At 45.6% G+C, this 12,493-nt stretch overlaps 1 protein-coding gene across 1 annotated transcript in view; it reads left to right on the forward strand.

Annotated features, from left to right (window-relative positions):
* Positions 1-10,355: 10,355 nt before the first annotated feature.
* The window catches only part of ATP2C2 (ATPase secretory pathway Ca2+ transporting 2), a 28,942-nt gene continuing 26,804 nt past the window's right edge, over positions 10,356-12,493 (forward strand). The window contains exon 1 of the mRNA XM_075836801.1: positions 10,356-10,873. Coding sequence (XP_075692916.1) covers positions 10,589-10,873 — 285 coding nt within the window. The 5' untranslated portion in view covers positions 10,356-10,588. The remainder of the gene's footprint in view (positions 10,874-12,493) is intronic.

The following is a 12,493-nucleotide window of genomic DNA, read 5'->3' on the forward strand; positions in this document are numbered from 1 at the left end:
GTGTCCTATATACAGCTCTATATACTGCTAGTGTCCTGTATACAGCTCTATATACTGCTAGTGTCCTATATACAGCCTTATATACTGCTAGTGTCCTATATACAGCTCTATATACTGCTAGTGTCCTATATACAGCTCTATATACTGCTAGTGTCCTGTATACAGCTCTATATACTGCTAGTGTCCTGTATACAGCTCTATATACTGCTAGTGTCCTATATACAGCCTTATATACTGCTAGTGTCCTATATACAGCTCTATATACTGCTAGTGTCCTGTATACAGCTCTATATACTGCTAGTGTCCTATATACAGTTCTATATACTGCTAGTGTCCTATATACAGCCTTATATACTGCTAGTGTCCTGTATACAGCTCTATATACTGCTAGTGTCCTGTATACAGCTCTATATACTGCTAGTGTCCTGTATATAGCTCTATATACAGCTAGTGTCCTGTATACAGCTCTATATACTGCTAGTGTCCTGTATACAGCTCTATATACTGCTAGTGTCCTATATACAGCTCTATATACTGCTAGTGTCCTGTATACAGCTCTATATACTGCTAGTGTCCTGTATACAGCTCTATATACTGCTAGTGTCCTGTATACAGCTGTATATACTGCTAGTGTCCTATATACTGCTCTATATACTCCTAGTGTCCTATATACAGCTCTATATACTGCTAGTGTCCTATATACAGCTCTATATACTGCTAGTGTCCTGTATACAGCTCTATATACTGCTAGTGTCCTGTATACAGCTCTATATACTGCTAGTGTCCTATATACAGCTCTATATACTGCTAGTGTCCTATATACAGCTCCATATACTGCTAGTGTCCTGTATACAGCTCTATATACTGCTAGTGTCCTGTATACAGCTCCATATACTGCTAGTGTCCTATATACAGTTCTATATACTGCTAGTGTCCTATATACAGCTCCATATACTGCTAGTGTCCTGTATACAGCTCTATATACTGCTAGTGTCCTGTATACAGCTCTATATACTGCTAGTGTCCTATATACAGCTCTATATACTGCTAGTGTCCTATATACAGCTCCATATACTGCTAGTGTCCTATATACAGCTCTATATACTGCTAGCGTCCTATATACAGCTCTATATACTGCTAGTGTCCTATATACAGCTCTATATACTGCTAGTGTCCTATATACAGCTCTATATACTGCTAGTGTCCTATATACAGCTCTATATACTGCTAGTGTCCTATATACAGCTCCATATACTGCTAGTGTCCTATATACAGCTCCATATACTGCTAGTGTCCTATATACAGCTCTATATACTGCTAGTGTCCTGTATACAGCTCTATATACTGCTAGTGTCCTGTATACAGCTCTATATACTGCTAGTGTCCTATATACAGCTATATATACTGCTAGTGTCCTATATACAGCTCTATATACTGCTAGTGTCCTGTATACAGCTCTATATACTGCTAGTGTCCTGTATACAGCTCTATATACTGCTAGTGTCCTGTATACAGCTCTATATACTGCTAGTGTCCTGTATACAGCTCTATATACTGCTAGTGTCCTGTATACAGCTCTATATACTGCTGGTGTCCTGTATACAGCTCTATATACTGCTAGTGTCCTGTATACAGCTCTATATACTGCTGGTGTCCTATATACAGCTCTATATACTGCTAGTGTCCTGTATACAGCTCTATATACTGCTAGTGTCCTGTATACAGCTCTATATACTGCTAGTGTCCTGTATACAGCTCTATATACTGCTAGTATCCTGTATACAGCTCTATATACTGCTAGTGTCCTATATACAGCTCTATATACTGCTAGTGTCCTGTATACAGCTCTATATACTGCTAGTGTCCTGTATACAGCTCTATATACTGCTAGTGTCCTGTATACAGCTCTATATACTGCTAGTGTCCTGTATACAGCTCTATATACTGCTAGTGTCCTGTATACAGCTCTATATACTGCTAGTGTCCTGTATACAGCTCTATATACTGCTAGTGTCCTATATACAGCTCTATATACTGCTAGTGTCCTGTATACAGCTCTATATACTGCTAGTGTCCTGTATACAGCTCTATATACTGCTAGTGTCCTGTATACAGCTCTATATACTGCTAGTATCCTGTATACAGCTCTATATACTGCTAGTGTCCTGTATACAGCTCTATATACTGCTAGTGTCCTGTATACAGCTCTATATACTGCTAGTGTCCTGTATACAGCTCTATATACTGCTAGTGTCCTGTATACAGCTCTATATACTGCTAGTGTCCTGTATACAGCTCTATATACTGCTAGTGTCCTGTATACAGCTCTATATACTGCTAGTGTCCTGTATACAGCTCTATATACTGCTAGTGTCCTGTATACAGCTCTATATACTGCTAGTGTCCTGTATACAGCTCTATATACTGCTGGTGTCCTATATACAGCTCTATATACTGCTAGTGTCCTGTATACAGCTCTATATACTGCTAGTGTCCTGTATACAGCTCTATATACTGCTAGTGTCCTGTATACAGCTCTATATACTGCTAGTATCCTGTATACAGCTCTATATACTGCTAGTGTCCTATATACAGCTCTATATACTGCTAGTGTCCTGTATACAGCTCTATATACTGCTAGTGTCCTGTATACAGCTCTATATACTGCTAGTGTCCTGTATACAGCTCTATATACTGCTAGTGTCCTGTATACAGCTCTATATACTGCTAGTGTCCTGTATACAGCTCTATATACTGCTAGTGTCCTGTATACAGCTCTATATACTGCTAGTGTCCTATATACAGCTCTATATACTGCTAGTGTCCTGTATACAGCTCTATATACTGCTAGTGTCCTGTATACAGCTCTATATACTGCTAGTGTCCTGTATACAGCTCTATATACTGCTAGTATCCTATATACAGCTCTATATACTTACAAACCGAACCCTTAGACCTGCGCTACGTGGCGGTGCCAGGCGGGTCGTACAACCTGTTAGAGTGGCGCTGCTGCTCTCTATTCAGCCGCATTACAGTAGAGACAAGCGGTAAATGGTGAACACGACCGTCACCAGTTTGTGCCGCTGATTTCTATAGCGCACGTCTGTATCCCATTATACGGTGTTGCGCTCACACATGGCGCCAATTATCAATTCTTATGTCTTCTGCCGTCTCACATTCTTAGTCGCCACGTAACCTGGACTTTTACTAACAGATCTCGCCGGCGCAGAACGCAGCGCCGTCCTGATGTTATCACTTACAAGGAATGCAATTAAGGGATGCGACCGTTTCACCGCCCGTAAGAATTTTAATAAGAACGGAATATTCCGGGTGAGCAGGGACGATGGGTGGGAACCATGTGAGCCGGCGGCGCAGGTATCCGGGTCAGCAGAGGCTTCGATACATTCCACGAGTCATTCACAGCCGCTCCCCATGAACTCGGAGTGCAGGTTGTGACATCTACGTGGACAGCGCTGACGTTTCTTACTCCTCCTCGTCTAACAGATCCCGCGACTTATGGCCGCCATTATGGTGCCCACAGGGGTTGTCACCCAGCTTTCCCAGACCCGGACATGGAAGTCAATGATTATAATGTCGAGTTATTCCAGATCAAGGAAAGAAATAAAAGATGGAGTCACCGCGTCATTCACATTTCTACAAAAAATACGGCACGAGTCTAAAAATGTCAAATAGTCTGAAGTTCAGGACCTCCTGCCTTTTTTTGTGCGCGTTTTACAGCAATTTTGCGGCCGTTTTGCAATGTAGTGTCCTATATACAGCTCTATATACTGCTAATGTCCTATATACAGCTCTATATACTGCTAGTGTCCTATATACAGCTCTATATACTGCTAGTGTCCTATATACAGCTCTATATGCTGCTAGTGTCCTATATACAGCTCTATATACTGCTAGTGTCCTATATACAGCTCTATATACTGCTAATGTCCTATATACAGCTCTATATACTGCTAGTGTCCTATATACAGCTCTATATACTGCTAGTGTCCTATATACAGCTCTATATACTCCTAGTGTCCTATATACAGCTCTATATACTGCTAGTGTCCTATATACAGCTCTATATACTCCTAGTGTCCTATATACAGCTCTATATACTGCTAGTGTCCTATATACAGCTCTATATACTGCTAGTGTCCTATATACAGCTCTATATACTGCTAATGTCCTATATACAGCTCTATATACTGCTAGTGTCCTATATACAGCTCTATATACTGCTAGTGTCCTATATACAGCTCTATATGCTGCTAGTGTCCTATATACAGCTCTATATACTGCTAGTGTCCTATATACAGCTCTATATACTGCTAATGTCCTATATACAGCTCTATATACTGCTAGTGTCCTATATACAGCTCTATATACTGCTAGTGTCCTATATACAGCTCTATATACTCCTAGTGTCCTATATACAGCTCTATATACTGCTAGTGTCCTATATACAGCTCTATATACTCCTAGTGTCCTATATACAGCTCTATATACTGCTAGTGTCCTATATACAGCTCTATATACTGCTAATGTCCTATATACAGCTCTATATACTGCTAGTGTCCTATATACAGCTCTATATACTCCTAGTGTCCTATATACAGCTCTATATACTGCTAGTGTCCTATATACAGCTCTATATACTGCTAATGTCCTATATACAGCTCTATATACTGCTAGTGTCCTATATACAGCTCTATATACTCCTAGTGTCCTATATACAGCTCTATATACTGCTAGTGTCCTATATACAGCTCTATATACTGCTAGTGTCCTATATACAGCTCTATATACTGCTAGTGTCCTGTATACAGCTCTATATACTGCTAGTGTCCTATATACAGCTCTATATACTGCTAGTGTCCTATATACAGCTCTATATACTGCTAGTGTCCTATATACAGCTCTATATGCAGCTAGTGTCCTATATACAGCTCCATATACTGCTAGTGTCCTATATACAGCTCCATATACTGCTAGTGTCCTATATACAGCTCCATATACTGCTAGTGTCCTATATACAGCTCCATATACTGCTAGTGTCCTATATACAGCTCTATATACTGCTAGTGTCCTATATACAGCTCTATATACTGCTAGTGTCCTATATACAGCTCTATATACTGCTAATGTCCTATATACAGCTCTATATACTGCTAGTGTCCTATATACAGCTCTATATACTGCTAGTGTCCTATATACAGCTCTATATGCTGCTAGTGTCCTATATACAGCTCTATATACTGCTAGTGTCCTATATACAGCTCTATATACTGCTAGTGTCCTATATACAGCTCTATATACTGCTAATGTCCTATATACAGCTCTATATACTGCTAGTGTCCTATATACAGCTCTATATACTGCTAGTGTCCTATATACAGCTCTATATGCTGCTAGTGTCCTATATACAGCTCTATATACTGCTAGTGTCCTATATACAGCTCTATATACTGCTAATGTCCTATATACAGCTCTATATACTGCTAGTGTCCTATATACAGCTCTATATACTGCTAGTGTCCTATATACAGCTCTATATACTCCTAGTGTCCTATATACAGCTCTATATACTGCTAGTGTCCTATATACAGCTCTATATACTCCTAGTGTCCTATATACAGCTCTATATACTGCTAGTGTCCTATATACAGCTCTATATACTGCTAATGTCCTATATACAGCTCTATATACTGCTAGTGTCCTATATACAGCTCTATATACTCCTAGTGTCCTATATACAGCTCTATATACTGCTAGTGTCCTATATACAGCTCTATATACTGCTAATGTCCTATATACAGCTCTATATACTGCTAGTGTCCTATATACAGCTCTATATACTCCTAGTGTCCTATATACAGCTCTATATACTGCTAGTGTCCTATATACAGCTCTATATACTGCTAATGTCCTATATACAGCTCTATATACTGCTAGTGTCCTATATACAGCTCTATATACTCCTAGTGTCCTATATACAGCTCTATATACTGCTAGTGTCCTATATACAGCTCTATATACTGCTAGTGTCCTATATACAGCTCTATATACTGCTAGTGTCCTGTATACAGCTCTATATACTGCTAGTGTCCTATATACAGCTCTATATACTGCTAGTGTCCTGTATACAGATCTATATACTGCTAGTTTCCTATATACAGCTCTATATACTGCTAGTGTCCTGTATACAGCTCTATATACTGCTAGTGTCCTATATACAGCTCTATATACTGCTAGTGTCCTGTATACAGCTCTATATACTGCTAGTGTCCTATATACAGCTCTATATACTGCTAGTGTCCTATATACAGCTCTATATACTGCTAGTGTCCTGTATACAGCTCTATATACTGCTAGTGTCCTATATACAGCTCTATATACTGCTAGTGTCCTATATACAGCTCTATATACTGCTAGTGTCCTGTATACAGCTCTATATACTGCTAGTGTCCTATATACAGCTCTATATACTGCTAGTGTCCTATATACAGCTCTATATACTGCTAGTGTCCTATATACAGCTCTATATACTGCTAGTGTCCTGTATACAGCTCTATATACTGCTAGTGTCCTGTATACAGCTCTATATACTGCTAGTGTCCTATATACAGCTCTATATACTGCTAGTTTCCTATATACAGCTCTATATACTGCTAGTTTCCTATATACAGCTCTATATACAGCTAGTGTCCTGTATACAGCTCTATATACTGCTAGTGTCCTATATACAGCTCTATATACTGCTAGTTTCCTATATACAGCTCTATATACTGCTAGTGTCCTATATACAGCTCTATATACTCCTAGTGTCCTATATACAGCTCTATATACTGCTAGTGTCCTATATACAGCTCTATATACTGCTAGTGTCCTATATACAGCTCTATATACTGCTAGTGTCCTATATACAGCTCTATATACTGCTAGTGTCCTATATACAGCTCTATATACTCCTAGTGTCCTATATACAGCTCTCTTTAGTACTGGGGTGTGTTATATGAGGCCTCCATTTGATCTGTATTCTGCTACAAAGACTTTATATACCGTCGTGACTGTGACAAGTAATAACCAATCAAACTGCAACTCTGATTATTTCAGTGCAGGTTAAAAAATAAAAGCAGTGATCTGATTGGCTAATAAAAGGGGAGGGGTTGCAATGATCCCTATGACCAGGAGAGACGGCCAGCAGTAACCCTTCATGTGCCAGACAGAATGTTCCTCAGGAAAGTATTAACCCCCTCATAACGAGCGCCCTGTGACATGACTGACAACTGTCCGGAGCTTTAAGGCTCAGGGGGAGGAGTCTGACAAAACCAACGACCAAGAAATATAGAAGAATAAATAATATAAACACTCCGAGTGATTATAAGTGACAGACGGCGCCACCATGTGCCCCGCCACATAGTGTCACTGTATGATAACGACCAGCAGGGGGCGCCCGTGTGTAGCTCATGAGTAAAGGTAGAATTGGTGTGATGTCTGTATATACTGTACCTGAGTGTGTACACCCCCCCCCTTGTGATGCTCCGCATCCCCCCTCCCCCTTGTGATGCTCCGCATCCCCCCTCCTCCTTGTGATGCTCCGCAGCCTCCTCCTTGTGATGCTCTGCAGCCTCCTCCTTGTGATGCTCTGCAGGCACCCTCCTTGTGATGCTCTGCAGCCCCTCCTTGTGATGCTCTGCAGCCCCTCCTTGTGATGCTCTGCAGACCCCTCCTTGTGATGCTCTGCAGCCCCTCCTTGTGATGCTCCGCGCCCCTTCCTTGTGATGCTCTGCAGCCCCCTCCTTGTGATGCTCCGCGCCTCCTCCTTGTGATGCTCCGCAGCCCCCTCCTTGTGATGCTCCGCAGCCCCCTCTTTGTGATGCTCTGCAGCCTCCTCCTTGTGATGCTCTGCAGCCTCCTTCTTGTGATGTTCTGCAGACCCCTCCTTGAGATGCTCTGCAGCCTCCTCCTTGTGATGCTCTGCAGCCTCCTCCCTGTGATGCTCTGCAGCCCCTCCTTGTGATGCTCCGCGCCCCCTCCTTGTGATGCTCTGCAGCCTCCTCCTTGTGATGCTCTGCAGCCTCCTCCTTGTGATGCTCTGCAGACCCCTCCTTGTGATGCTCCGCAGACCCCTCCTTGTGATGCTCTGCAGCCTCCTCCTTGTGATGCTCTGCAGCCTCCTCCTTGTGATGCTCCGCAGCCTCCTCCTTGTGATGCTCTGCAGACCCCTCCTTGTGATGCTCTGCAGCCTCCTCCTTGTGATGCTCCGCGCCCCCTCCTTGTGATGCTCTGCAGCCCCCTCCTCCTTGAGATGCTCTGCAGCCTCCTTTTTGTGATGCTCTGCAGACCCCTCCTTGTGATGCTCTGCAGCCCCTCCTTGTGATGCTCCGCAGACCCTCCTTGTGATGCTCTGCAGCCTCCTTGTGATGCTCTGCAGACCCCTCCTTGTGATGCTCTGCAGACCCCTCCTTGTGATGCTCTGCAGCCTCCTTCTTGTGATGCTCTGCAGACCCCTCCTTGTGATGCTCTGCAGACCCTCCTTGTGATGCTCCGCGGACCCTCCTTGTGATGCTCTGCAGCCTCCTCCTTGTGATGCTCCGCAGACCCTCCTTGTGATGCTCCGCGGACCCACCTTGTGATGCTCCGCAGCCTCCTCCTTGTGATGCTCCGCAGACCCTCCTTGTGATGCTCTGCAACCTCCTCCTTGTGATGCTCTGCAGACCCCTCCTTGTGATGCTCTGCAGCCCCCTCCTTGTGATGCTCTGCAGCCCCCTCCTTGTGATGCTCCGCGCCCCCTCCTTGTGATGCTCTGCAGACCCCTCCTTGTGATGCTCCGCGCCTCCTCCTTGTGATGCTCTGCAGCCCCCTCCTCCTTGTGATGCTCTGCAGCCTCCTTGTGATGCTCTGCAGCCCCCTCCTCCTTGTGATGCTCTGCAGCCTCCTTGTGATGCTCTGCAGCCCCCTCCTCCTTGTGATGCTCTGCAGCCTCCTTGTGATGCTCCGCGCCTCCTCCTTGTGATGCTCCGCGCCTCCTCCTTGTGATGCTCCGCAGCCCCCTCCTTGTGATGCTCCGCAGCCCCCTCTTTGTGATGCTCTGCAGCCTCCTCCTTGAGATGCTCTGCAGCCTCCTCCTTGTGATGCTCTGCAGCCTCCTCCCTGTGATGCTCTGCAGACCCCTCCTTGTGATGCTCCGCGCCCCCTCCTTGTGATGCTCTGCAGCCTCCTCCTTGTGATGCTCTGCAGCCTCCTCCTTGTGATGCTCTGCAGACCCCTCCTTGTGATGCTCCGCAGACCCCTCCTTGTGATGCTCCGCAGCCTCCTCCTTGTGATGCTCCGCAGCCTCCTCCTTGTGATGCTCTGCAGACCCCTCCTTGTGATGCTCTGCAGCCCCTCCATGTGATGCTCTGCAGCCCCCTCCTTGTGATGCTCTGCAGCCCCCTCCTTGTGATGCTCTGCAGCCTCCTCCTTGTGATGCTCCGCGCCCCCTCCTTGTGATGCTCTGCAGACCCCTCCTTGTGATGCTCCGCGCCCCCTCCTTGTGATGCTCTGCAGCCCCCTCCTCCTTGAGATGCTCTGCAGCCTCCTTTTTGTGATGCTCTGCAGACCCCTCCTTGTGATGCTCTGCAGCCCCTCCTTGTGATGCTCCGCAGACCCTCCTTGTGATGCTCTGCAGCCTCCTCCTTGTGATGCTCTGCAGACCCCTCCTTGTGATGCTCTGCAGACCCCTCCTTGTGATGCTCTGCAGCCTCCTTCTTGTGATGCTCTGCAGACCCCTCCTTGTGATGCTCTGCAGACCCTCCTTGTGATGCTCCGCGGACCCTCCTTGTGATGCTCTGCAGCCTCCTCCTTGTGATGCTCCGCAGACCCTCCTTGTGATGCTCCGCGGACCCTCCTTGTGATGCTCCGCAGCCTCCTCCTTGTGATGCTCCGCAGACCCTCCTTGTGATGCTCTGCAACCTCCTCCTTGTGATGCTCTGCAGACCCCTCCTTGTGATGCTCTGCAGCCCCCTCCTTGTGATGCTCTGCAGCCCCCTCCTTGTGATGCTCTGCAGACCCCTCCTTGTGATGCTCCGCGCCTCCTCCTTGTGATGCTCTGCAGCCCCCTCCTCCTTGTGATGCTCTGCAGCCTCCTTGTGATGCTCTGCAGACCCCTCCTTGTGATGCTCTGCAGACCCCTCCTTGTGATGCTCTGCAGACCCCTCCTTGTGATGCTCTGCAGCCTCCTTGTGATGCTCTGGAGAGCCCTCCTTGTGAAGCTCTGCAGCCCCCTCCTCCTTGTGATGCTCTGCAGCCTCCTTGTGATGCTCTGCAGACCCCTCCTTGTGATGCTCTGCAGCCCCTCCTTGTGATGCTCTGCAGCCCCCTCCTTGTGAAGCTCTGCAGCCCCCTCCTCCTTGTGATGCTCTGCAGCCTCCTTGTGATGCTCTGCAGCCCCCTCCTTGTGATGCTCTGCAGCCCCTCCTTGTGATGCTCTGCAGCCCCCTCCTTGTGATGCTCTGCAGCCCCCTCCTTGTGATGCTCTGCAGCCCCTCCTTGTGAAGCTCTGCAGCCTCGGTGCCGGCTCCACACATGCGCGGTGCGGCCGGTGATGAGGACCTGCTCTCCCCGGCCTCCTCCTCCTCCGCCGGGCATGGCTTCCTCCTCCTGTCCCCAGTGCTCGGGCTGCGGGATGGGCAGGCACCTGCTGGAGGAGGGCGGGGCTGCGCTCACCTGTCCCAGGTACAGTCCGGAGACCCCCGCCCCTCTCCCGCCGGACCCGCCGCTCGTCTCCCCGGGGAACATGGGAGGGAAGCGGCTGCAGCGACTGATGAACAACGTGCGGCGCCTGCCACATAAATACCACCTGCTGGGGGGCAGCGAGCTGAAGGCGGAGGTGAGTGCGGGCACAGCGGGGAGAAGAGTGGGCACTGATCACAGGAGGGGCAAACATCACATATAGGGGCGATACATTGTATACAGGTGGGTTACATATAGAGGTGTAGTAGTGATACATTGTATACAGGGGGGTTACATATAGGGGTGTAGTAGTGATACATTGTATACAGGGGGTTACATATAGGGGTGTAGTAGTGATACATTGTATACAGGGGGGTTACATATAGGGGTGTAGTAGTGATACATTGTATACAGGGGGGTTACATATAGAGGTGTAGTAGTGATACATTGTATACAGGGAGGTTACATATAGAGGTGTAGTAGTGATACATTGTATACAGGGGGCTTACATATAGGGGTGTAGTAGTGATACATTGTATACAGGGGGTTACATATAGAGGTGTAGTAGTGATACATTGTATACAGGGGGTTACATATAGAGGTGTAGTAGTGATACATTGTATACAGGAGGGTTACATATAGAGGTGTAGTAGTGATACATTGTATACAGGGGGTTACATATAGAGGTGTAGTAGTGATACATTGTATACAGGGAGGTTACATATAGGGGTGATACATTGTATACAGGGAGGGTTACATATAGAGGTGTAGTAGTGATACATTGTATACAGGGGGTTACATATAGAGGTGTAGTGATACATTGTATACAGGGGGGTTACATATAGAGGTGTAGTAGTGATACATTGTATACAGGGAGGTTACATATAGAGGTGTAGTAGTGATACATTGTATACAGGGAGGTTACATATAGAGGTGTAGTAGTGATACATTGTATACAGGGGGGTTACATATAGGGGTGATACATTGTATACAGGGAGGGTTACATATAGAGGTGTAGTAGTGATACATTGTATACAGGGGGTTACATATAGAGGTGTAGTAGTGATACATTGTATACAGGAGGGTTACATATAGAGGTGTAGTAGTGATACATTGTATACAGGAGGGTTACATATAGAGGTGTAGTAGTGATACATTGTATACAGGGGGTTACATATAGAGGTGTAGTAGTGATACATTGTATACAGGGAGGTTACATATAGGGGTGATACATTGTATACAGGGAGGGTTACATATAGAGGTGTAGTAGTGATACATTGTATACAGGGGGTTACATATAGAGGTGTAGTGATACATTGTATACAGGGGGGGTTACATATAGAGGTGTAGTAGTGATACATTGTATACAGGGAGGTTACATATAGAGGTGTAGTAGTGATACATTGTATACAGGGAGGTTACATATAGAGGTGTAGTAGTGATACATTGTATACAGGGGGGTTACATATAGAGGTGTAGTAGTGATACATTGTATACAGGGGGGTTACATATAGAGGTGTAGTAGTGATACATTGTATACAGGGGGGTTACATATAGAGGTGTAGTAGTGATACATTGTATACAGGAGGGTTACATATAGAGGTGTAGTAGTGATACATTGTATACAGGGGGTTACATATAGAGGTGTAGTAGTGATACATTGAATACAGGGGGTTACATATAGGGGTGATACATTGTATACAGGGAGGGTTACATATAGAGGTGTAGTAGTGATACATTGTATACAGGGAGGGTTACATATAGAGGTGTAGTAGTG

This window comes from Rhinoderma darwinii, chromosome 9 (assembly GCF_050947455.1).
Source record: "Rhinoderma darwinii isolate aRhiDar2 chromosome 9, aRhiDar2.hap1, whole genome shotgun sequence".
NCBI lineage: Eukaryota > Metazoa > Chordata > Amphibia > Anura > Rhinodermatidae > Rhinoderma > Rhinoderma darwinii.